This window comes from Polypterus senegalus, chromosome 2, assembly GCF_016835505.1.
Source record: "Polypterus senegalus isolate Bchr_013 chromosome 2, ASM1683550v1, whole genome shotgun sequence".
NCBI classification, from domain to species: Eukaryota; Metazoa; Chordata; class Cladistia; order Polypteriformes; family Polypteridae; genus Polypterus; species Polypterus senegalus.
In genome coordinates, this window is record NC_053155.1 from 8,157,127 (window position 1) to 8,181,882 (window position 24,756).

General features: G+C 42.2%; 2 protein-coding genes across 6 annotated transcripts in view; one reads left to right on the forward strand and one right to left on the reverse strand.

Annotated features, from left to right (window-relative positions):
* LOC120521953 (NACHT, LRR and PYD domains-containing protein 3-like) overlaps positions 1-14,677 on the forward strand; it is a 105,525-nt gene extending 90,848 nt beyond the window's left edge. For 2 of the 3 annotated variants that reach the window (XM_039743220.1, XM_039743224.1), the window contains exons 6-7: positions 13,519-13,692; positions 14,441-14,677. In XM_039743220.1, the coding sequence (XP_039599154.1) occupies positions 13,519-13,692; positions 14,441-14,540 (274 nt within the window). In that variant the 3' untranslated portion in view covers positions 14,541-14,677. The remainder of the gene's footprint in view (positions 1-13,518; positions 13,693-14,440) is intronic. The other variant, XM_039743225.1, reaches the window with a different exon arrangement.
* LOC120521855 (NACHT, LRR and PYD domains-containing protein 12-like) overlaps positions 1-24,756 on the reverse strand; it is a 1,152,437-nt gene that overhangs the window by 369,251 nt on the left and 758,430 nt on the right. The window lies entirely within an intron of this gene.

A 24,756-nucleotide genomic window follows, 5' to 3' on the forward strand; every position in this document is an offset into this window, starting at 1 on the left:
TAGATACACAGATAGATGGGTGGACATGTTTGTCCACTTACACACACCCGTTCTTTCTCGATCTTCGTTATATGGTGTTGTAGAGATATTTGCTACACACATTACTTCTGCACTTGGTGTTTGCCATATCCACTTCTAACCATCATCTCCTGTGTTTGTGAAATCCACTTCATCTACAGGGCAATCAGAGTCTACAATGGTGTTTGTCCCTAATTGAAGTGTACAACCCACTCTGTACCTCATGTTATTATTTGCACTTCCACCTTGTATCCCTTTTTTGTCTGTCATGTTTAACTGTCACTTTATCCAACACATCGGAATTGACATTTTCTGTACTCCTGTCTGCTATACTTAATTTTACTATTAGCCAAGTAGAATGTACACCCCAATATTCCCATTGGGAAGACAACAATCGTCAAATAAGTGATACATGACACTTGTGTAAACAGTTCAAGTGTTTTTTTGTGTTTGCCACCTATTTGTACTGCCATTACTTTTAAGGTTCAGATCCTTTTTCAAAGGCTTTGTTGATGAAATATCACATTGTGTCAAATCCTTGTCTCTCACTTCACTGGCTTTCAGGTTACTCTTTGTTGCCATCTGTGCTTAAGAAGACAAGCAATTAGTTTTTGTCCCTTGATTACTGAACAGGGATCTCCTTGTTCTTGAGCCACAATCTCTTGTTTACTGACACATCAGAAATCACTCTGACCACTGGTTTCAATTCCTCAGCCTTCTCCATTTGTATAGGTTCTGTGTATGCAAACCCACCTTCAAACGTCACAGTAACAGCAGTTCATGCATGGTGGGTCACCAGAGCCTGGAATCTTCTGGCAGGTGTTCAGTAAGCCTAAGCATAGGCGTGCTGGTGGCCCACTGTTGTTGTTCAGCAGATACAAACATTCCAACCTGTTACAACTAGAATCCCCTCCAAAATTTTGTTTCTCTTCATCACCCTATTTTTCCTGACATGCCTGAGGAAGCTCATACTGTATGTCTTATCGGCATAGCAATTGTCTGCTGATAACCACCTTTGTTTTGTAAATGAGTCAATGAGCTCTGCTAAACCGGCACTCACCCATTCCCCATTCAGCCAACCGTTTGATCCTCCTGACACTTATACCCTTTGTTTATCACCGCCAGCTCAAATGTAATAATATGTGTGTAATGTATGTCATGTATGTAATGAGCTTATGTCACGTTAGAGTCATTATAACAGCACTGATAAATCATTTGTCTTTATAGCACTAACTTTGTAAGTACAATACATTTACACAGACTGTTATACACTCTGATCAAATGTATGTTTTTATTATATCCGTTTGAAAACGAAATATGCAAGCACGCCAAGGAATCCAAACGTCTTAATTTTGTCCCCACTGATATTTGAACTTCACAAACTTTACACATTCACAGCAAGTCAAATTGTGTTGTGTGTAAGCAAGAATATTTAAAGCAGGGTGACAACAACTGTGGTAACACTTTATAATAACTGCAAACTATGAGGCATTATTAAGCATGACTAAATACTTTGTTCATCATTTAGAAAGCATCGCTTCCACATTAATTGGCATTACCAACCACTTTTTCATAGTCGGCAGTTATTATAAAGTGTTACCGCATTTATAAAGTGGTTGCTAATAACAATTAATGTGGAAGCGATGCTTTGTAAATGATGAACAAAGTATTTAGTCATGCTTAATAACGCTCATAGTTCTGAGTTATATAACAAAGAATGTTTTATAATTTCCTAAAAGCAACCGTTAGCAAAAGAATAAAAATAAAAATGTGATGTCATGTTGGACTTACTTGCAGCCCTTATAACAAAGCGTTGACACAGAGCACCATTTTTACAAAACTGCTCATAGGAAGTGAACCCAGGAACACGCCACGAATTCAGCAATTGATGTACCATCACATTTTTGGAGGCATGGTCTATTCCATGAGCTGCCTTCACCATACCTGGAAAAGAAGCTTTAGGAAGAAAACATTTTTAACTATTTGATGAACCCAGATCCCGTCCACATAGTCTCCTTCTATTTTCTGCAATCTCTGTTCTCTCTCAGTCGATGTGCTCTGCAAAGAGGAAATAATGTCTGTATCTTCTGTGCTCTGAGAGGTCTGTAAGAAAAGAGAAGTGAAAGGCAAAGCTTTGTCCCGCGCTGCTCTTTTTGCCCAGGCATCTGCAAGTGTGTTCCCTTTACTGACATCATCAGTTTTTCTGTTATGTGCCTGACATATAACCACAGCTAGTGCTGCAGGCAGATGGATCGCATCTAGCAGTTTCTCCACAAGCATATGATGTTGTATAGGTTTCCCTGTGCTTGTTTTGAACCCTCATAATTTCCACAGCGCTCCATGATCATGGCATACACCAAACACATACCTAGAATCAGTATACATAGTGACCAGTTTCTTTTCAAATATCTTGCAGGCATGAGGGAGAGCGTGTAATTCAGCTACCTGTGCACTAACACCTGCATTAAACCTTCCAGCCTTTAACAACTGATCACCTTGCACTATGGCATAGCTGGTGGAAAGGCCTCCGTCCTCCAACCTTAGACAACACCCATCTACATACACTACTGCCCCCTCTGCCAATGGAGTTTCTTTCAGATCTGTTCAGGTTTTTATGACAACTGAGATTCTGTGGTTCCCCATCCATTTCAATGGGAAGAAGTGTCGCTGGGTTTAATATTAGAACATTAAAACCCTTTAGACGAGAACAGGCCATTCAGCCCAACAAAGTTCGCCAGTCCTATCCACTTGCTTCCTCCAAGAAAACATCAAGTCGAGTTTTGAAAGTCCCTAACGTCTTACTGTCTACCACACTACTTGGTCGCTTATTCCAAGTGTCTATCGTTCTTTGTGTAAAGAAAAACTTCCTAATGTTTGTGCGAAATTTACCCTTAACAAGTTTCCAACTGTGTCTCCGTGTTCTTGATGAGCTCATTTTAAAATACAAGTCTCGATCCACTGTACTAATTCCCTTCATAATTTTAAACACTTCAATCATGTCACCTCTTAATCTTCTTTTGCTTAAACTGTAAAGGCTCAGCTCTTTTAATCTTTCCTCATAATTCAACCCCTGTAGACCTGGAATCAGCCTAGTCGCTCTTCTCTGGACCTTTTCTAGTGCTGCTATGTCCTTTTTGTAGCCTGGAGACCAAAACTGCACACAGTACTCAAGATGAGGCCTCACCAGTGCATTATAAAGGTTGAGCATAACCTCCTTGGACTTGTACTCCACATCGTGCTATATAACCTAACATTCTGTTAGCCTTCTTAATGGCTTCTGAACACTGTTTGGAAGTTGATAGCTTAGTCCACTATGACTCCTAAATCCTTCTCATAAGGTGTACTCTCGATTTTCGACCGCCCATTGTGTATTCAAACCTAATATTTTTACATTTACTGACATTAAATTTCATCTGCCACAAATCTGCCCAAGCCTGTATGCTATCCAAGTCCTTCTGTAATGATATAACGGATTCCAAATTATCTGCTAATCCACCTATCTTGGTATCATCTGCAAACTTAACCAGCTTGTTACTTATATTCCTATCTAAATCATTTATATATATTAAAAATAGCAGCGCCCTAGCACTGACCCCTGTGGAACACCACTCTTAACATCGCCAGTTCTGATGAGGTTCCTCGCACCATCACCCTCTGCTTCCTGTGTCTGAGCCAATTCTGCACCCATCTAAAAACATCACCCTGAACTCCCACTTCTTTTAACTTGATGCCCAACCTCTCATGTGGCACCTTATCAAATGCTTTCTGAAAGTCCAGATAAATAATATCATAAGCTCCACTTTGATCGTATCCTTTTGTTGCCTCCTCATAGAATTCCAACATGTTAGTAAAACACGACCTCCCCTTCTGAACCCATGCTGACTGTTCAGAATAACTCCTGTCCTTGTCATGTGTTGCTCAATCTTATCCTTAATAATTCCTTCCATTAATTTTCCTGTGATGCTTGTTAAGCTTACTGGCCTATAGTTGCTTGGATCTGCCCTGTCACCCTTTTTATATAATGGGATGATATTTGCCATTTTCCAGTCCTTTGGAATCTCTCCAGTGCACAGTGACTTCCTAAAAATATGTGTCAAGGGTTTATATATGTACTCACTAGCCTCCTTAAGAACACGAGGATAAATATTATCTGGGCCTGGTGATTTGTTTGATTTCATCTTATTTAATCTGAGCAGCACTTCTCCCTCTACAATTTCCAAATCCCTCAGTACCTCCTTAGTAGTTGTTTACCTCTGGCAGGTTATCCACTTGCTCACTTGTAAACACCTCAGAAAAATGTAAGTTTAGGGCATCTGCTATTTCATTGTCTGTATCTTTTAATTCCCTTTACTATTCCTGATGAACTTGACCTCCTCCTTAACTGTTCTTTTACTACTAAAATACTGAAAGAATCTCTTGGGGTCTTCTTTCGCCTTATCTGCTATATTCCTCTCCAACTGTCTTTTAGCCTCTCTGATATCCTTCTTAATGGTTGCCCTCATGTTCTCATACGCTCGTTCTCTTTGCAGTCATTAGTCTTATATGCCTTATACAGCAGTTTTTCCTTTGCAACTTCTTTTTAAATCTTTATTAATCCATCGTGGAGTTTTTTTTAGTTTCCTATTACTTCCAAATTTAGGTATGTATCTGTCCTGCATTACATGTAAAACATTTTTAAACCTGTTCCACTGCTCCTCGACTGTCTCCACATTTAAAAGCTTATCCCAGTCTATCCTACTTAGACTTTGTCACATCTGCTCAAAATTAGCCCTACTAAAGTTCAACTTAACAATTTTAGTCTTTGCATCTGTACTCTTACAAAATACTGAGAATTGTATTACATTATGGTCACTTGACCCTAGTGGTTCAATCACCTCTACACCCTCAATTCTATCCTGATTATTACAGAATACTAAATCCAGACAGGCTTCACCCCTTGTTGGTGCTTTAACATGCTGTGTTAAAAACAGTCACTGATTACTTCTAAAAACTCCTGCTCTTGTGCTCCTCCATCTGTAAGGTTATCCCAGTTAATATTTGGATAATTAAAGTCCCCCATGACTATAATATCCCCTGTAAACTATCTATCTATCTGACTATCTATCTAAACTTGTCTTTTTGATATTTCTAAAAAGATGTGTGTTGAAATTACTATCTGAATTGGGTGGTCTATAACACACTCCTAAAATAAGACCTTTTCCCTAATATTTTCCAGGCGAAGCCACATGTCCTCACTAAGATGGGGCTCATCATCCAACTGAAGATGACTTACATTTAATTCCTGTTTGGCATAAACAGCAACCCCACCTCCTTTTCTGTTCTGTCTATCCTTCCTAAAAATGTGTATCCCTCTATGTTACACTCATCCCCATCTTTGTTATTTAGCCAGGTTTCCGTTATTGCTATAATATCATAATTATGCTCTGCTACATACAACTCCAACTCACTTACCTTATTTTTGATACTTCTAGCATTAAGGCAAGCTATTTTTAATGTGTTAATCCTTCTATCTTTACGTGTTTGCTTAAAATTTACATTACTATGCATTTTTATTTCTACACCATTGTTTGTTCTTCCATGTATAGATCTAAATCTGGCCTGTCCTAAACTCCCTGCCCCCAATCCTCGACTAGCCTACACATACACTTCCCCAACACATTGGTGACCCTCCAGTTTAGATGTAACCCGTCACGGTGAACAGGTCCCATCTGTTCCAAAAGGAGTCCCAATGCCCCATAAACCTATACCCTTCTACCCTGCACCAAGATTTGAGCCACGTGTTAAGCCTTCTGATCTCCTCAGTCTTACCTGGACTGTGCGTGGCACAGGCAGAACTTCAGAGAAGACTACCTTGTCAGTTCTGCTCCTCAGCTTGGTACCTAACTCTTTGAATTTGGATCACAGAACTGACAGACTACCCTTATGTATGTCATTTGTTCCAACGTGGACAATGACAACTGGATCCACCCCCGCTCTGGCCAAGAGCCTATCCACCCTTCCAGGAGGTCTCCCACCTGTGCTCCCGGAAGGCAACACACCGTCGAGACTCTCTCTCTCTGGAGCACACCTGCGCTTCAATCCCCTAATGATTGAGTCCCCAACTATCACTACCTCTCTCTTTTGGGAACTGGTTTTGAGGTGGCCCGTTGGGGCTCCTCAACCCTGCCTACCACCTCAGAATTATCAGAGTCACCGTCCAGCTCCGCCAGGACATGATAACGTTAGACACTTCTAATTCTGGGGTTGATGCCCCCGGACAGTGTGCACCCTTTACCTTACGCCTTGTGACCGTGACCCACCTATTCCTACCTGTCTGGTCTGGAATCTCCTCCCATTCCACCTTAGGGGTGCACACTATCTCTAAAGGACACCTGGGCCAAGTCCAATTCTCTATTACAAGCAGGTCAGCCACCCTGAGCTCGAGGTGCTGGATCAGCTGGCATCTCTTGCAGATGTAGCCCTCATAGACAACTGGCTCTTCCAAACCATCATCTATAAAGTCCAACATCCAACAGGACTTGCATTGCACTGGCCTCATTATTAAAATTTGATTTGGGATTACTACGCTGCCTTAACTTTTTAATTTAAAATTAAATTTCTTAACTTAAATGGTAACACTAAGATCTGCTACAGATATTTTACACCTTTTCCTCTTAAGCTTCTGTACTGTTCTCCCTCTCAGCTGCCTGCTGTTTGCCTTTCTATGAGGTTAACTTTGCTTTTCTCTGTCTCTTCTCCTAACTTTGTGCTCTCTTACTTATAAGCTCTTCACTCGCACTGTTTGTATTCCCCTTATTAATGAACCAATACTTAACTGTCCCCACTTAACTGTTCTACCTCTGGACCGCTAAGGACTGTTTAATCTAAAATAAACAAATAAATAAAACTTTACTACCTTATTTGCTCCTACTGCTCCTTGTGCCTGATCGGCGTCTTAACGCAGGCCGCTTACCTGCGCACTACTGAGTTTCCACCTTTTACTGCTTTGAAGTCAGCCGCGGCCTTTTTCTTTTCCTTTAAACTAAGAATCGCTGTTACGACGCTTATTTATTTACAATTGCCGATATTAGTTACTGCTGCTTTATACCCTACCTTCTTGATGCTAATTCAGATACAGATAATAAGAACAAGCACACCTACAAGTAACTTTTCCAAGCGCACCTCCAAACACCCAGCTACTTTTGCTCTTGTGTGGGTGAAAAAAAAGCAAAAAAAAAAAAACCCTTCTAAAGGGAAAAAAGCTTTAAAAAGCTTTTGCATCGTATTGCGTATTGTGTATTACATTGCTCTGGTGTAACATTAGCAAGTGAAAGCAGGACATTTTGATAATGGATGGACTGGGCTACTGTCAGATGTGTCGTCTTTGCCTGTACCAAGATAGACAGCATGTGGTACCTTAACAATTAATGGGTTCATGAGAACAACGTCTGAACATGCCAATACAGCCTCTGACGCCACAGCAACTGTTCTTAAACAGGCCGGGAGTGCAGTGGCCAATGGATCCAGTATTTTAGAACAGCAGGTGACCGGTCTTTGTCTATTACCATGTTGTTGAGTTAACACTGCAGTCATGTAGCCCCCCTTTTCTTCCTCCAACAAAGTAAATTGACAAGAATAATCTAGAAAGCCTAATGCAGATGCAGTCGTCAGAGTCTGTTTAAGATCGGTAAGAGCCTTTTCAGCCTGCTCCGTCCATATGATTTTATCAGTCATTGCCAAATTGGGAGTATTTACAAGATCCTGGAGCGGCTGTGCTCGTTCAGCAAAGTCCAGAGCCCATTGTTGACAGTATCCTAAAATCCCCAGAACGGACATCACCTGTTGTTTTGTTAGAGGCCTCGGCATATTACTTATAGCTAGTAATCTTTGCTCAGACAAAAAGTGAGTTCTTGCAGTTAAATTATTTCCTGTATTCTATACTTTCTTCCGCACCAATTGTAGCTTCTTTCTGGACACTTTCTGGCCATTTTCTACAATATCAGTAATGATTTAGAATCTCGATGCATACTTCCTCTGTCTCTGAACATAGTAACAAATCATCAACATACTGAATTAAGACACTACCCCCCTTTGGCCAGTACCCCTCCAGATTTTTTTGCTAGCGCTTGTCCATAAACACAGGGAGCCTCAGTATACCCCTGGGACATCAGAGTCCAGGTCCAGCGCCTGCCATTAAAGGTAAATGCGAACCATTTTAGGGTTAAGCTTAAGGATACTGTGAGTCAGGGTACACAGGAACAGAAAAGAAAGCGTTAGCCAAATCAATATCTGTGAACCGTTTGGCCATAACGGGAATAGCAGACAATATAGTGGCAGGATTTGGGACGATGGGGGCACGAGGATGGAGAGCAGCATTAACGCCATGAAGATCTTGAACAAAACGCCATGAGCCATCAGCTTTTTTAACAGGCAAAATAGGAGAATTAACAGGAGAGTACTGATTGGGAATGATAGCCCCCCTTTTCAAAAGGTCCGCATGCACTAGCGAAATACCAGCTTCAGCTTCAGGTGATAAATGGTATTGAGCATGATGGGGGTGGAAGGATGATTTTGGAAAGATTCGTTTTTCCCTTGTGCCCACAAAGTTGCAGGAAGTGTGTCCAGCCAATTAAGTGATAAAAGGTTAAAGGATGGTACAGGACACGGGTGATAGGTATGATGCAAAGAGCGGGAAAACCTAACTGTGGACAGTAAAGATAACTTGTTCACTGACTTATCAGCACTACTAAAGACTCCAAAAGCCGACATTTCCCAATCCATTCTCTCTAAACGTGCTAAAACCCACGGACCAGCCTCCCACCACTGGAAGCATGCCTTTTTAGTGGCTGATATGTGTGGAATGGAGCCTCCCATGTAGAAAGCAGATATGTATGAAGCAGTATGGCAAGTAAATAGTCTCTTGTGACACGGTTGTCGACATAAAATCGGAGAGCCAGGAATCGTCTGTGTGAAATGGGAAATAATGAGCTGTACAGTGTAGAGCTTTGACACGCTGATGTCCAGATGGAACCTGTGAAAAAAGAATGTGTAACAGTTCAGGTGTCGGATGTAAAGTCTATGCAGCGTAAGAAGGGTGAGCAGATCCCTTAAAAGCCATCAAGCAGATGCGATCAGGTACTGTCAATTCTAAACCTTTACCCGTAAGGGTAATAGTCAATGATAAATGGGCCATCAAGTCCCGACCCAACAAATTAACTGGACACAGAGGGCTCAGCAGAAACCGATGGGTGATACCTGGCTTGCCAAAGCAAGACTGGATGATTAATGGAGTCGACACAGGAAGGACATGAGGCTGTCCTGATGTAGTAAGTACAGGTATTGTTTCTTTCAAGGCGGGGATCCCCGGAACCAAACTGAGTGTGGACCTTGTGGCCCCAATATCTAGAAAAACTGAGGGTTTTTTTCCTCTTCAATCAGCATAGTCAACATAGGGTCAGTTTCAGGGTTCTGAGTTAGGAAGGGGTCATTGTCTTCCTAAAGTCTCGGTCCAGCCCCCTTCAGGACCTTCTCGGACATCATTCCAAGCAGGTCCTGATTCCTGTCTTAAGACTTGGGTCCACTCAGCAGCATTTGGCTTATAAATATTGTCTAATTGCGGCATGGCTGTCACAAATTTCTGGCCTCCTACTTCTTTTGGATTAGGCAACTCCTGAACCACTTCTTACAATTCCTGCATGTCCCAATTTCGGTGGACCATCCTCAAAGGACGGTTATGGTCTGACTGTGGCTGGTTGGGATCATAACTATGATTACAAACTTCAATTAGAGATGCTTGTGTTACAGGTTGCAGAGTCTTTTTCTTCAGTCCCTTATGTTTCCCCTGCGGCGGAAACTGTGCAACCCACAACAAAGCTCCAGAGCAGGTCGGACCCCTAGCTTCATACCCTTCATCTGCCTCCTCTTCCTTAATTTCCCTGTCATATTGTTCATCGAAGAAACCCTCTCTAATTAATAATAAGTTGCCAGAGTCATCAGCTCTTGAGATTTTGGGTTGTGCAGTTGCAGGAGCCCATGCGTCTGCAGGGGGTTGCATAGGAGGTAACGTTTCATATGGCAGAGGTATATCAGTCAGATCAGGGTACAGTCGATAATGTTTTTTCTGACTACGAGTAACCTCCATGTCACTCTGCAGCTTTGGTGTTGACTGTTGCATTGCAAGTAATAGCTTTTCCTTCTCTGCCATTGTTTTCATCTGGTTGGATAAGTCCTCATTCCTCTTTTGCATTTCTTCCAGTGCCTTATCTTTCATAAATAGTTCCCACCTATCAAATATATCCATACGGTAAGGACCTTTGCTACAACATCCCTGTGCATTCCGACATAAAATTTTCCTAACTTCCTGAATTTTTCTCATATCTCCAGACCACTCTAGTGGCCAGTGACCACCACTTATTCCATCATTTACACTCACACTTAAAATCCAATCCTGTTTTCTGTTCCATGAATTGTCTAGGGGACCCCCCTTTTTTTCTCTTGTCCTTTCCTTTATCTCGGTCTTCTTAAAAAATAAACCTTCCAACAGAGGCTCCACTGGTACTGGACTCCCATTGATGACGGTTTAGATTTCCTATTTCCCATGTTACAATTTGAATTGCTCAGTTGCACTCCTGTCCCCTTCTATATTATTTTCTGTGCACACTACTTATGCTCCTTCCCTTACTTTCGAATCACAGGATTCCACTACCATTTCAAAGGGCTTGTATGGCACTACTATACACCAGTACTTCCAGACATGAGCCACCCACACTGACACATCCCTCCTTTACCCCATTCCACTGAGGATGATCAACCCCTTTAGTGGACTGACAGTCAAACCCGAAGGCTGCTGGTTACTGCTGGTGAGGCGATCAATTCCCCTAGTGATCTGTTGAGTGCAGGATATGACCAGATGAGTCTCCGTAATAAAATCACCCTTTATTTCCTACTCACCGGTTAGTCTTTTTCCCCTGTCTGCAAAAATGCAGCCTCTCTCGGGGTCTTTGATTGAGAGGGGGTCTGAGGCTCCTGACTCCCAATCCCTACTGGGGACGAGCCAGTCCCATCGTCCCACCTGGAGCCGGTCTCACCAATCATCATTGGTCCTTCTTAGAGGATCCCTCCTGTATAGTCAGACCTGGAGCCTGCAGCCACCACTCATCCCTGTTCGGGTGCCAAAAAACTGTAGAAGAAGGACGCTGAAGAGGACAGGAGTGCAATTACTCAATGTTAGTTTATTAAAAAAATTAATAAAGAGGTGAGTAGCGAGTATGGAGCTTTCTGCTTGCAAGTCAGAAAGACTCTCACTTCTCCATCTTCAGGCTGCTTATATAGTCTTTTACCTCTCTGTGCCCTTTTCTAAAATATTTTTACTCTTGCTTCAGTGCTTCAGTGTTTCCTCTTTTTGTGTGCTTTTCTTCTATGTCATCACATTTTTATTTTTATTCCTAGACACAGAACAGTCTTTTGCTAACGGTTGCTTTTAGGAAATTACAAAGAAAAGCCAAGCAAAATTACACCTTTTGTTTAGGAAATTATAAAACATTCTTTTTGTTAACAGTTGTTGTCACCCTGCTTTAAATATTCTTGCTTACGCACACTTATAGTAGTCAATTACTTAAATCAGTATATCAATATCAGTACATCAGCAATACATATATTGTAGCATTGTATTATATATTGTAGCTTCCACCGTTGTTACTGTTCATGTGAACTCTCCATATTGTTTTCAAATTAAGACGTGTGTTTGCATGTTTCAGCTGGTTATAATTGATATAATAAATACAGACTTTTAATCTGAATCAGTAACAGTCTGTGTTAATGGAGGATACTTGTATCAGTCAGCACTAAAAAGAAATGGCTCCACCACCTCATAATGACATTCTAGGAAAGTTCTTCCTCCGTGGGGCGACTGGTAGCATTTGAGGGGTTTATGTGCCGAGTGCTCTGCAGTGTTTCAGTAGGATGCACAACCTTTTCAGACATAAAGACTAAACACTTACATTTGTTTTCTGTCTACAAGACCTAACATTTTTTGTTTTGTTGCACATCTACACGGATTGTTGTTGACATTGAACATGCATGGAATGTACTGTATGTATTTCAAATAATGATATACCATTACTTATATATCTCTTTACAACTCTTTGCCTTATAAAATCTTCAAAGCAGACTTGACTTGTAAATCAGAGGGTTCAAGCTGTTGGTTGATGAGGATTAAATGTCAAGACTGAGGTAAAGAATTTAGGGGTAACTGTTGACTCTGACCTTAATTTTAAATCCCATATTAATCAGATTAATAGGACAGCATTTTTTCCACTTAAGAAATATAATAAAAGTTAGACCTCTTATAACATTGAAAGATGCTGAGAAATTACTTCACACTTTTGTTTTCAGTCGACTAGATTACTGTAACACACTCAATTGAGGACCACCCAAAAAAGACATAAATCAATTACGAATCTCAACTAAGAAAAGAAATTCTGAGCACATCACACCAGTCTTAGTGTCACTACATTGGTTACCTGTGTCATTTAGAATTGACTTTAAAATACTGCTGATGGTTTACAAAGCCTTTAATAATCTGCTCCATTTTACTGTATATCTCAGAATGTCTTTCATTTTACACTCCAAATCGTAACCTTAGATCTTCAAATGAGGGTCTGCTTAGAATTCCAAGAGCAAAACTTAAAAGAAGTGGTGAGGTGGCCTTCTGCTGTTGTACACCACAAATCTGGAATAGCTGACCGACAGAAATTCACCAGGCTAATACAGTGGAGCCATTTAAAACACTGCTGAAAACTCATTATTTTATCACGGCTTCTCATAGCTTCATTTTTGTGTAACCCTGATATTCTGTATATGCATTATCATTTTTATCATAGCTCTTCAATCCATACCAACCCCTACTCTCTCTGCTGTTCTTTTTATGGTTTTCTGTGGTGTTGATCTGCTCCACCATCACCTGATGAAAGCACCATGCAGTCCCTGCATTGACAGGTTGAAGGCCAGAGCTCCACATGACCTTCATCATCATCTTACTCTTCTATGTGAAGCCTGAAAACCACGGGGACTGATTGAGATCATTTATGTTAGGGGGCTGGGTGGTCTTGTGGCCTCGGAACCCCTGCAGATTTTTTTTTTTCTCCAGCCATCTAGAGTTTTGTTTTTTGTTCTTTCTGTCCTCCCTGGCCATCGGACCTTACTTTTATTCTTTGTTAATTAGTATTGCCTAATTTTATTTTTATATTTTTCTTTCTTCTTTCTGTAAAGCACTTTGAGCTCCATCGCTTATATAAAAAAGTGCTCTAGAAATAAATGTTGTTGTTGTTGTCACACTGAATGACTTGTCACCAGTCAGTGTGGTAGGAAGGCAGAAGATGCTGTCACGTATATAGCGCCTTACCTTATAAGGACAGCGGTGGTCTTCAGTGAATAATCCATACAGCACAGTCATTGAGCCCTTGTGCTGTGTGTCCTTCTGTGTGTCTCTCTGTCCTCACTCGTCTCTCTTCATCTTCACAGGTTGGCCTCTTGTGATCTCACCTCCGCCTGCTGCTCAGCTCTATCCTCAGTTCTTTCATCTCCAAACTCATGGCTGACTGAACTGAGTCTTAGCGACAACTACCTGGGAGATTCAGGGGCTTGTCAGCTGAGTGGGGGACTCAGGAGTGATAACTGTAAATTAAAAGAACTGGGGTGAGTAAAGAGGGGGAGGGGTGGGGGTGTGAATGTGTTATTGATGGGCGGGCTGATCACATGACAGCACATGGAGTGACCAGAGTGACAGTGACAAGTGGAGCTGACTGAGGTGACAGACAGGAAAGACAACAAAGATAAAGAGAGACAAACAGAGGAAGATGAGGAGGAGGAGGAATGTGAGATGGACAAGCAAAACAAAAAATGAACAGCAACTGACTGTCCAGCCAGAGATGGGAGGAAAGGAAAGCAGACAGTGCGGACAGGAGGAGAGAAGGACATGACAGTCTGGGGGCTGAGGGTCATTTGGAACAAACAAGAAACAGCAGAGCAGCAGACGGGGGAATCAGAGGACAACAGAAAGAAACAAAATGGAGGATGAGAGACGAGCAGGAGATGAAATGAGAGAAGACATGGGAGTCAGGAGGAGAAAAAGAGAAAATGAAGAGAGACAGAGCACTAAAGAGACAGGCAGGAAGTGACCACAGGGGGTCAGAGGGGGCAACAGCACGTCAACTGGACAGACCACCTTCTTTCTGAAATGTGAAACCAGCAGGCCTTCAGAGGATGTTGACCAATTGGTGAGTGGACTGAGTGACTGACAGGTCAACACACACATCATGTGACTTAGATGACCACAAACTTTGAGAGGAATTCTGGGTGACATCAGGGGGCGTGTCAGTTTGACAGTCCAGTGTGTGTGTGGCGCCCCCTGCTGTTTGTAACTCACACTTGTGTCTCCTCACAGGCTGTGGTTTAACGGGATCAGTGAGAGTGAGAAGAGGAACCTGAGGTCATTACAGGAGGAGCTGTGGAGGCCTGGACGTCAGCTGACTATCAACACTTGAGAAGACCAGCAATGGTGATCAGACTAACCCGTCAGTGACGGAGCCCCCTGTCCACTCACCCCTAAATTCTCCTCTTTCTTCTTTTTCTTCTCCTCTCATCTCTGCTCATAATTTAATAAACTCTCTGTGTCCCCTCAGCCTGTGTGCTCCTTCTTTAATGTCACTTTGATTTTTCTCACTTTGTGACTCTCAACTGGTGACAAAACTTAAGCAGACTCAGACCCCCAAGTTTCACTACTGGAGGCAGTATAGCAGTGGGGGTCATCCTGTAAAAAAGGCCCCAAAGTTGCCTGTTTCACCGAGGACACAAACAGCAGGAGGAGCAAAGAGAGGTGGACAGTCCAGCTGTGGGGTGACAGGGAGCCTGAGGCTGTAGTGACACTGGGGATGAGGCTGGGAAATACCCTGGACAGGACGCTGGTCCATCACAGGATGCCATCAGCGCTCGTCTCCATTGTCACTCGGTGTCATTTGAACCCGTGTCTGTCTCCCAAGTCCTGTCTGCCATCTGCTGATTGTCCTTTGGTGCAACTTTAACTCCCATGAGGCTCCATTTTGATTTTGATTTTCTTTTTTATTCCGTCGTCTCCACTTCACCGTCCCCTCCAGTTGTGTCCTCGTAGTGAGCAGCTGCCTGAACAAGTGAGCCGTTAAAAAGAAATAAAAGAAAAGACGAAGAGAACATGGGGGAGTGTGGAGATGGGATGGACTGGCGCCGTCCAGGGTGGGGTCCTGACTTGATGTGGACAGACGGCCACTGAGGGACCACCACCTGAACTGGAATGAGTGGGCTTAGAAAATGGATGGAGAAAGAGAGGGGAAGAAACTGAACTGGGAAGTAAAACTGAGGTGAACTAGGATGAGAGTCCAAAGGAAAACAAGAACTGGGGAGAATGAAAAGCACTGAGGGCCTAAAGGGCAGACTGGGGACCCCAGCTTGAGGGTGGGCTTCTACATTACAGCTGGATTAGAAAAAGAGGAAAAGTGACAAGAGTGAGAGAATAAAATAAACAGAGAGATGAACAAGGGGACAAGTAGGAGAGAGTTAGAAAGTGAAGGGCAGTTAGTGACACGAGAGGGACGAGGACAGCAGAAGAGCAGAAGGCAAAATGAAGAGAGAAGAGAAAAGGCCATATTTACAGAAAATGAAGAAGAAAAGAAAACTGACAACACAACAAGGGCAGACATTTGTGTTTCTAAGGTCAGTCGTCTTGTAGGTGACATTAGCGCCATCTTGACTGGCATCATCTGTAGAGTCTGCCCTGGGAGGACAGGAGATCTTCATGGACAAAAAGACCACCAGACCTTCACTCCGCTGAGCCTCAGTTCAGGTTTGAGCAGATCGGTGTGAAGACATAAAGATGGACGACATCCTCAGTTATTCGTGACAAAGAGCAGCAAAGTGAAGAAGACGACGAGCTGGTGGAAAAGTGAGCAGTGACAGGCGTGTGTGACGTGACATTCAGGTGTGTTTGGTGACTCACTCAGTTGGTTTGAAAGTCGGGACATTTGAAACTTCTCTAGTCACTTCATCAAAGGGTCTGTTGTCACAGTTTGGCTTATTTCATATTTTATGAACAGTGAGTCACATTCACAAATCACAGCAATCACAGAATGTCATGACTTGTAATAAGAACAATCACTCCAAGCCCCACCACAATCGGAGTCCACAAAACCTGAGAAGAAAGAAAAAAAACAAAAACTACTGAACCACATTCTGTTACCTCCTAATATAAAATCTCATATAAATAACATACATATCACAGAATGCTGTTTTGCTGTTGCTGCCATATAAATCCTTCATTTCGTTACCAGAGTTGCCCCCCTCATGCTATCCCACTACGGCTAAGCACATGTCATGTGCAGTGAAGCACAAAGCACTGAGAAGGAGCTCTCATGATTCAGCTCTGGTTCTGCTCACAAGCTTATTTGGTCCAAGCCCACCGACAACTCCAGTTGGTCAAAGCTGTGATGTCAAATTGGATGAAGAAGAGCAAAATGATGAGGTGGAGAGGGAAATGGATCATCTGATGAAGAAAATGACTGCACAAATAACACAGAAAACAGTTTGATAGGTGAAGATAAATACCAAACTGACAACAGAGATAGAGATGAAAGTGCAGCGGGTGTCAGTGACCCTAAGCAGGCATTACTATGGTGTCAGGGAATTTAAGGGGCACAGGTGACAAGTTTGTGTCTCCAGTTCTAAATACCAGCATCAGCATTAATTAGCAGTGCACATGCAATGTGTTTGTAATCCCACTTTATAATATCAGGTGGCAGAAGTTAAACTCCTATCCTTGCCAGTTGTTGCTCAATCTTATCCCTAATAATTCCTTCCATTAATTTTCCTGTGATGCATGTTAAGCTTACTGGCCTATAGTTGCTTGGATCTGCCCTGTCACCCTTTTTATATAATGGGATACACCTTCCCCATACTTTGGTGCCCCTCCAGTTCAGAAGTAACCCATCATGGTGGATCCCATCTGTTTCAAAAGGAGTCCCAATGCCCCATAAGCCTACACCCATCTACCCCACACTTAGGTTTCAGCCATGCATTAAAAGCCTTCTGATCTCCTCAATCTTACCTGGACTGGCACATGGCACAGGCAGAATTTCAGAGAAGTCTACCTTGTCAGTTCTCAGCTTGGCACCTAAATCTTTGAATTTGGATCGCAGAACTGACAAACAACCCTTATGTATGTCATTTGCTCGAACAGGGACAATGACAACTGGATCCACCTCCGCTCTGGCCAAGAGCCTATCCACCCTTCCAGGGAGGTCTCCCACCTGAGCACCCAGAAGGTAGCACACCGTACGAGACTCTCTCTGGAGCACACCTGCACTTCAATCCCCCTAATGATTGAGTCCCCAACTATCACTACCTCTCTCTTTTTGGGAATTGGTTTTGAGGTGGCTCATTGGGGCTCCTCATCCCTACCTACCACCTCAGAATTATCATAGACACCATTCAGCTTCGCATGGACATGATAACGGTTTGTCTCTTCTGATTCTGGGATTGATGCCCCCGGACAGTGTGCACCCTTTACCTTATGCCTTGAGACCGTGACAGACCTATTTCTACTTGTCTGGTCTGGAATCTCCTTCCGCACCACCTTGGGGTAGCACACTATCTCTCTAAAGGACACCTGGGTCAAGTCCACCAATTCTCTATTACAACGCAGGTCAGCCAACTCCTCCTCCAGTTCAGCAACACTGAGCTTGAGGTGTTGGATCAGCTGGCATCTCCTGCAGATGTAGCCCTCATAGACAACTGGCTCCTCCAAACCATCATCTTAAATCAAGTGCAACACTGGAGAAAGATGGTTGGCCAATAAGAGACGATCTTCTGGCAAATCTGCAATTTTTTGCTCACCTGCTTTTTTGCTTTGTGTTTTCTGCATGTTGCACACTTTGAAATGATTCTTCTGATAGTTGAGTTAGCTTGGGGTATCCAATATTTCTAGTGGAGTTCTGTGAGCATATGATTGCTCCCACAATGTCTGAATTCTTTATGAATGTGCTGCAGTATTGCAGGAGGCAATATGTGAATGTTGGTGAAGAATTGCAGGATGTTTAGCTTCTTCTGGGATTGCAGTTTTGTTGACTTTCCCTCCAACTTTCAGTATTCCATGTTGCATGATTGGGTCAAGTTTATAGATTTGACTGCTCTATTTTACATACAGTAAGCCGTTTTCTTTAAAGCCTTTAATTCCTCTGGAAATTTGTGTAGTTGACTGAGGTGTGTAATCTCTGTTTCAGCTCTAGTCTTCTGGAGAAATCTAGCTTGGTTTTAAAGTCAGTTTATACTTTTTCATGTGCTCTGTGATGAGTGTGTTTTGTGTTTTTGGACTTTTTTCAGATTGACTGACTTTTAGTTCTATGTCTTTAAACTTGACAATCCAAGCCGCTACTTTCTTTAAGCTTTGCCATTTTGAGAAGTAGGTGATGTGTTTATTTATAGGGTCAGTGATCTGTTCCACACTTGTCACGTTAACGGCACAGATTTGAATTTGTGGATCATATTCAGAAAATGAATCATTCCACTGATGTGAGACCTCATTCATAACGCTGTGCGTAGAATTAACACTAAAACATGGCATACAGACAAAAGCGGAAATGTGAGTACACATAGAAAAAAAAGATGCATAAACCTGTGCGTACACCAACTGCAACGTACTTCAGCTAAATAAAGCCGCCCCACTACGTCTCCTCCCAGAATTATGCCTCTTGGAATATGCAAATCAATATAAATAGCCCCCTATGTTTTGCATTCTGTGAAAAGACAATGACAAAAGCACGGGGGAAAATAAAAGAATTTCAGCAAATTCCAAGTAGAGGCAAAGAAAAACATACAATTTGTTGGTTTAAGCAGTGGTATAAACAACAAAAGGAAGTTGATCGAATGACATAGAGTGTAAGAGAAACTTGAAAGTTCAACTTCAGAAAGTCGCACAATACCCGAAATAAATAAGAAGTGGTCAGATATCAAAGTCACTATGAAAAGGCGAGTCGTAGCCCACCGTTTGAGTGTCATATGGAAGCATATTAGGGTACAGAGAAAAGAATAAAATAGGGACACAGTGAGAAAAAAAATGTCCAAATGTCAACTTTTATCATGAAATTTCCACTTCAATCATGTAGTTTATTTTGTCATTAATGTAGAACGTCACAAACTTAATCTTAAAATCATTTAATTTAATCATTTCTCAAATCCCATCATAACTAAAGAAGCATGTTAAATGCTTCATATTCTATGTGATCTTTTATGTATTCTGTGTTTGTGAATCATTCTTCTTTAAATGGGCTTTCTCTTCTGCCAACAGGACACAGAATCCATAACATTCATGATATCACAGCTCGCTGAACAATTTAAATACTAAGATGTAACTATACTAATAAAAGGCAAAGCCATCACTGACTGACTGACTGACTCATCACTAATTCTCCAACTTCCCATGTAGGTAGAAGGCTGAAATTTGGCAGGCTCATTCCTTACAGCTTACTTAACAAAAGTTAGGCAGGTTTCATTTCGAAATTGTATGGTCATAATGGTCATAACAACGTCCGCCATGTTGAACTTTCTTATTTATGGCCCCATTTTCACGAAATTTGGTAGGCGGTTTCCCTGCGCTAACCGAAACCTATGTATGTACTTATTTCGGTTGGTATGACGCCACTGTCGGCTGCCATATTGAACTTTCCAACGTCACTAATTCTCCAACTTCCCGTGTAGGTAGAAGGCTGAAATTTGGCAGGCTCATTCCTTACAGCTTACTTACAAAAGCAGGTTTCATTTAGAAATTCTACATGTAACGGTCATAACGGTTGACAACGTCCGCAATGTTGAACTTTCTTATTTTTGGCCCCATCTTCACGAAATTTGGTAGGAGGCTTCACTGCGCTAACCGAAACTGATGTACGTACTTATTTCAGTGGTATGACGCCACTGTCGGTCGCCATATTGAACTTTCAATGATCTTTGTTACTTATGGGCCCATCTTCAAGAAATTTGGTACGTGGGTTCCCAACGCTAACTGAATCCTACTTACGTACATATATACGTCCATAGCCTGCAGCTCGGTCACCGTGTGAGGTGGCGTTGGGTCCCCCATCCCAACGCCTCCACGTTGTTGGCTGGCTGCCTGCCTATATAAGACCGTCCGTCGCTCCGGTCTCTACATTCCCTCCCTTGCTTCGCCACAGGATTCACGTCTCCCTACTGATAACTACAGCCTTTTTGTGTAATCCACGGCTTCTCCGCTGTTTTATTGTTTGTTTATTACAATTATAGTTATTGTATAGGTATTTTACACTTACTTTACATTGCTCAGGTACCCATTTCCTTTATCATTCCAACCCCCATTACCATGTCTATCGAGATGATCACTATCGATCAAAGAACTGTCACTTACCGAGTGGTTTCCATGCCCGGAGATACCACCTACCTTTTCCATTCTCTTTGTTACATATTGCACGGCCATATCAGGCTCACTCTTGATATCCGGAGGAACATTGTGTCTTATGTATTGAATGACTGGGACAGGTTCAAGGTGTGGACTGATGACGGTACAGGAGATAATTATACTACACAGGAGCACTATAAGAGTGAAATGCATAAGCCCTTCACCTATGCATCTGCATGTCAGTTGATGGCTGCCGCTGAATTGTTTGGTTGTCGCTTTCAAGTGCACCGAAATGGCCAAATATTTTACACCTTTGGACAACCGCCAATGCCTCTTAAACATCTTAGATTCACAGGTGACGATTTCAGTAGTGGACACTTTGATGTTTATGAATGTTTAAACTCTCCAAAGCTGGATGTGAAGTTATCGATGAAACTGGTTGTATGCTTACAACACTTAACAGATCCAGAATGTCACTTCAACACAAGACCTGCAAATACTGTCGTAATTGAAACAAACCATGAAACTCAAACCGATTACGACAGCAGCAATCCAAGCTGTGAGATTTGAGACAAGATTACTGTTCACATGGCCAACTGTACGTTACATGCTCAAGAGTAAGCTCAGCGCACAGCTTGGTCATATTACAACCGGAGGGCCGAACTCACAATGTGGTATACAAAGAGATCCTTAACAAATAATTATTGGTATATTTTCCCTCAGTTTAAAAAGGTTTAATTTTCTTCTTAATAAAAATTTTAAGGCAGTACTTTGCTGCAAAGCGGGTATTTTGCTAGTACTTGATATAATTTTCATGATGACAGAAATTAAAGGATGTATTAAACGTGGGCAGTGATAGTGGGGAGCTGGCGCCTCATCCAGAGATTGTTCCTGCCTCCCACAAGATACTTGCTGCACTGTGTGTGACCTTCAATGAAATACTTTATTGCAGCAGTACTGTCTCTTTCAAACGTATTAACCCCCAATTCCTGTCATTCCTTTTCTTTCTCCAAGAACCCAATCATCACACAATCAACTCTGTAACAGATGTTTAGCCATCTGTGAGCTTAGAACTCTGATTCTTCAAAACCTTTAAGGAACATTAAAATATCTTTGTAGTACATGCTTAATTATTCTACCCATCTGTCCACCCAGGGTCGTACCAATCCCAGCAAGCATACAGTGTGAGGCAGGAACAATCCCTGAACGGGGCGCTAGCTCATCACTAGTACTGTGTCACTGCACCCTAATGTTTAATTATTAACAATATAGATTATTTAAATGAAGTTGAAAATGTATCTCTATAATGTAATAAACATTCTTTACTGTATTTCATCTTGAAGAGCTCCTAGAAAATAGCGCCAGGATATCTAAATCGACTTAGAAGCCAGTTGTCATCACCTGTAAATACACTCTTTATAAAGTGGGTTAGGTTGTGCAATATTATAACTGTAGTGCAAGTTTACAGTGAGGTAATTGTACTTATAAGTACAAACAGTTCTACCAGGAACAATTGATGAACTGATGGAGTGGGTTTATAGTTCTTGGGATGAAACTGTTTCTGAACCGGGAGGTTTTGCAGGAAAGGCTCTGAAGCATTTGCCAGACTGTATGGGAAAAGTTCAAATAGACGCATGGCTGAGGGCAAAATATGATGCTGTATCCCGATAATGTGATCAGCTGCTGTAGAGCTGTGATTCCACACTCAGATACAGTGGGTTAAATACTCTGAGTGGTGCAGTGAGAGTAATATGGAAAAAGATGATCCACTGTGGCAACTCCTAACGGGAGCACCTGAAAGAAGAAGAAGGTTCAGTGAGAGTAACAACACTAAAGCGGCAATGGTATTTAGAATAGTTTGGCCATTCCGTGGACCATTACTGTATATTGTTACAGGTTGATTACAATCAGTGCCTTAAACTAATAAACAATATGCGGTAAATTTCAGTGTATTTAATAAAGCCACGTCAGGCATGTCGATCTTAAAAATAAAGGGAAGCCACACAGGATCAGTAGCACTGCATTGACACTGGGTTCCACCAGTTTGCAAAACCGAGCAGAGAGCTTGCATAAATAAGGGATTGACCTGGCGTGAAAATGTTTGTAGCTTTACTCCAAATTTAATTTTTAAACATTGCGATGTGAGCGTGGAAACGGGTGTACGCAGCATTTTTGTGCATATGCACAATTTATACATGAGGCCCCCAGTCAGTTAAGTAGCAGTGGGGGTTGTTAATCAGTTTCAGCTGCTTTGGTGTTAATGAACAACAGGTGCACTAGAGGGGCAACAATGAGCTGACCCCCAAAACAAGAATGGTTTAACAGCTGGAGGCCACTGACATTTTTCCCTCCTCATCTGTATTGTCACTCATTTTGCATTTGGCTACACTCAGTGTCACTACTGGTAGCATGACGCAGGCAATACCTGGAGCCTACAGAGGTGGCACGGGTAGTCCAACTTCTCCAGGGTGGCAGGCACATCAATACGTGTCATTGCCAGCAGGTTTGCTGTGTCTCCCAGCACAGTCTCAAGGGCAAAGAGAAAATTCCAGGAGACATGCAGTTACTCTAGGAGAGCTGGACAGAGCCTCTCGTAGAAGGTCCTTAACCTATCACCAGGACCGGAATCTGCTCCTTTGGACAAGGAGGAACAGGATGAGCACTGCCAGAGCCCTACAAATGACATCCAGCAGGCAGGCCATTGGTGTGAATGTCTCTCACTAAACAATCAGAAACAGACTTCATGCGGGTGGCATGAGGGCCCGACGTCCTCTAGTGGGCCCTGTGCTCACTGCCCAGCACCGCGGAGCTCAATTGGCATTTGCCATGGAGCAGGTTGACCCTGAGCACATGTGACAGACATGAAAGGGTCTGGAGAAGCCTTAGAGAATGTTATGCTGCCTGTAACATCGTTCAGCATGACTGGTTTTATAGTGGCTCAGTGATGGTCTGAGGAGGCATATCCATGGAGAGACGCACAGATCTCTACAGGATAGAAAACGGCACCTTGACTGCCATTAGGTATTGGGATGAAATCCTTGGGCCCATTGGCAGACCCTATGCTGGTGCAGTGGGTCGTGGGTTCCTCCTGGTTTACAACAATGCCCAGCCTCATGTGGCAAGAGGATGAAGGAATTGATACCATTGACTGGCCCCCATTCTCACTCGCCTGACCTCAATCCAATAGAACATCTCTGGGTGGGACATTATGTTTCAGTCCATCCGACGCCTCAGCCTGTCCAGAAGCTCAGTGATGCTCTGGTCCAGATCTGGGAGGAGATCCCCCAGGACACCATCCGTCGTCTGATTAGGACGTTGTCAGGCATGCATACAAGTACATGGGGGTAACTATACAAACTACTGAGTACGATTTGGAGTTGCTGCAGTGAAATTTCAGCAAAATGGACTCACCTGCCTGCCTGCAGCAATCATTTTTTCACTTTGATTTTCGGGGTCTCTTTTGAGTTCAGCTCTCCCTCTGTAGGTTGATCATTTTCATTTCCATCAAACGAGGTGGCATCCTTTCATTCCTATCACATTACCATACCAGACCATAGCAGTAGAGATAGCCAGCAGGATTTGCTTTTCCCATTGAGATCTGATGTGTTTTCAAAGTGGTCCTTTAGTTTTTTTTGAGAAGTTTAGGAATCGATTAAAAAAATTAATCACATCACTGAATGTAATTAATTGCAATTAATCACATCTAATATTAAAACATAATCATAAAATAAAAACATAAATCATAAAGTAAATGTGCACTGAATTTCAAAAACAATATTGAGCAAGTACAACCTGAATTTGAATACCAAAAAAAAATTAGGCCAATATACTTTACAAAAACAACAACAAAAAATCTCGTGTTAATTCTCAAATTGATCTAGTATATAAAACACAGACATGACAAAGTAAAACTAAATGACTGAAGTGACTGTAGATTTTGAATGCTCTGCTAAAGACTGATTTCATTGAAAGTATAAGCATTTCCTAAATGGTCATACATAAAAATTATGTTAAGGCTGAGCAAATATCCACAAAAGATCATCATTATCAACGACTTGATACTTATATTCTGCACAGGTATTTTTCAACTAGTGCAGTGTGGAAATAACAGTGTAAGTGGCATGCAAAAGGTTCTCTTTAGCGCCTGTCTCGCCTAAAAACTGACACCATGCATTACTTTGGAGGTTGTGCTCTTTGAATTAATTAGCGAAGATACTGCAAATAGGAGTACAGTGGAACCTCGGTTCACGACCATAATTCGTTCCAAAACTCTGGCCGTAAACCGATTTGCTCATGAACCGAAGTAATTT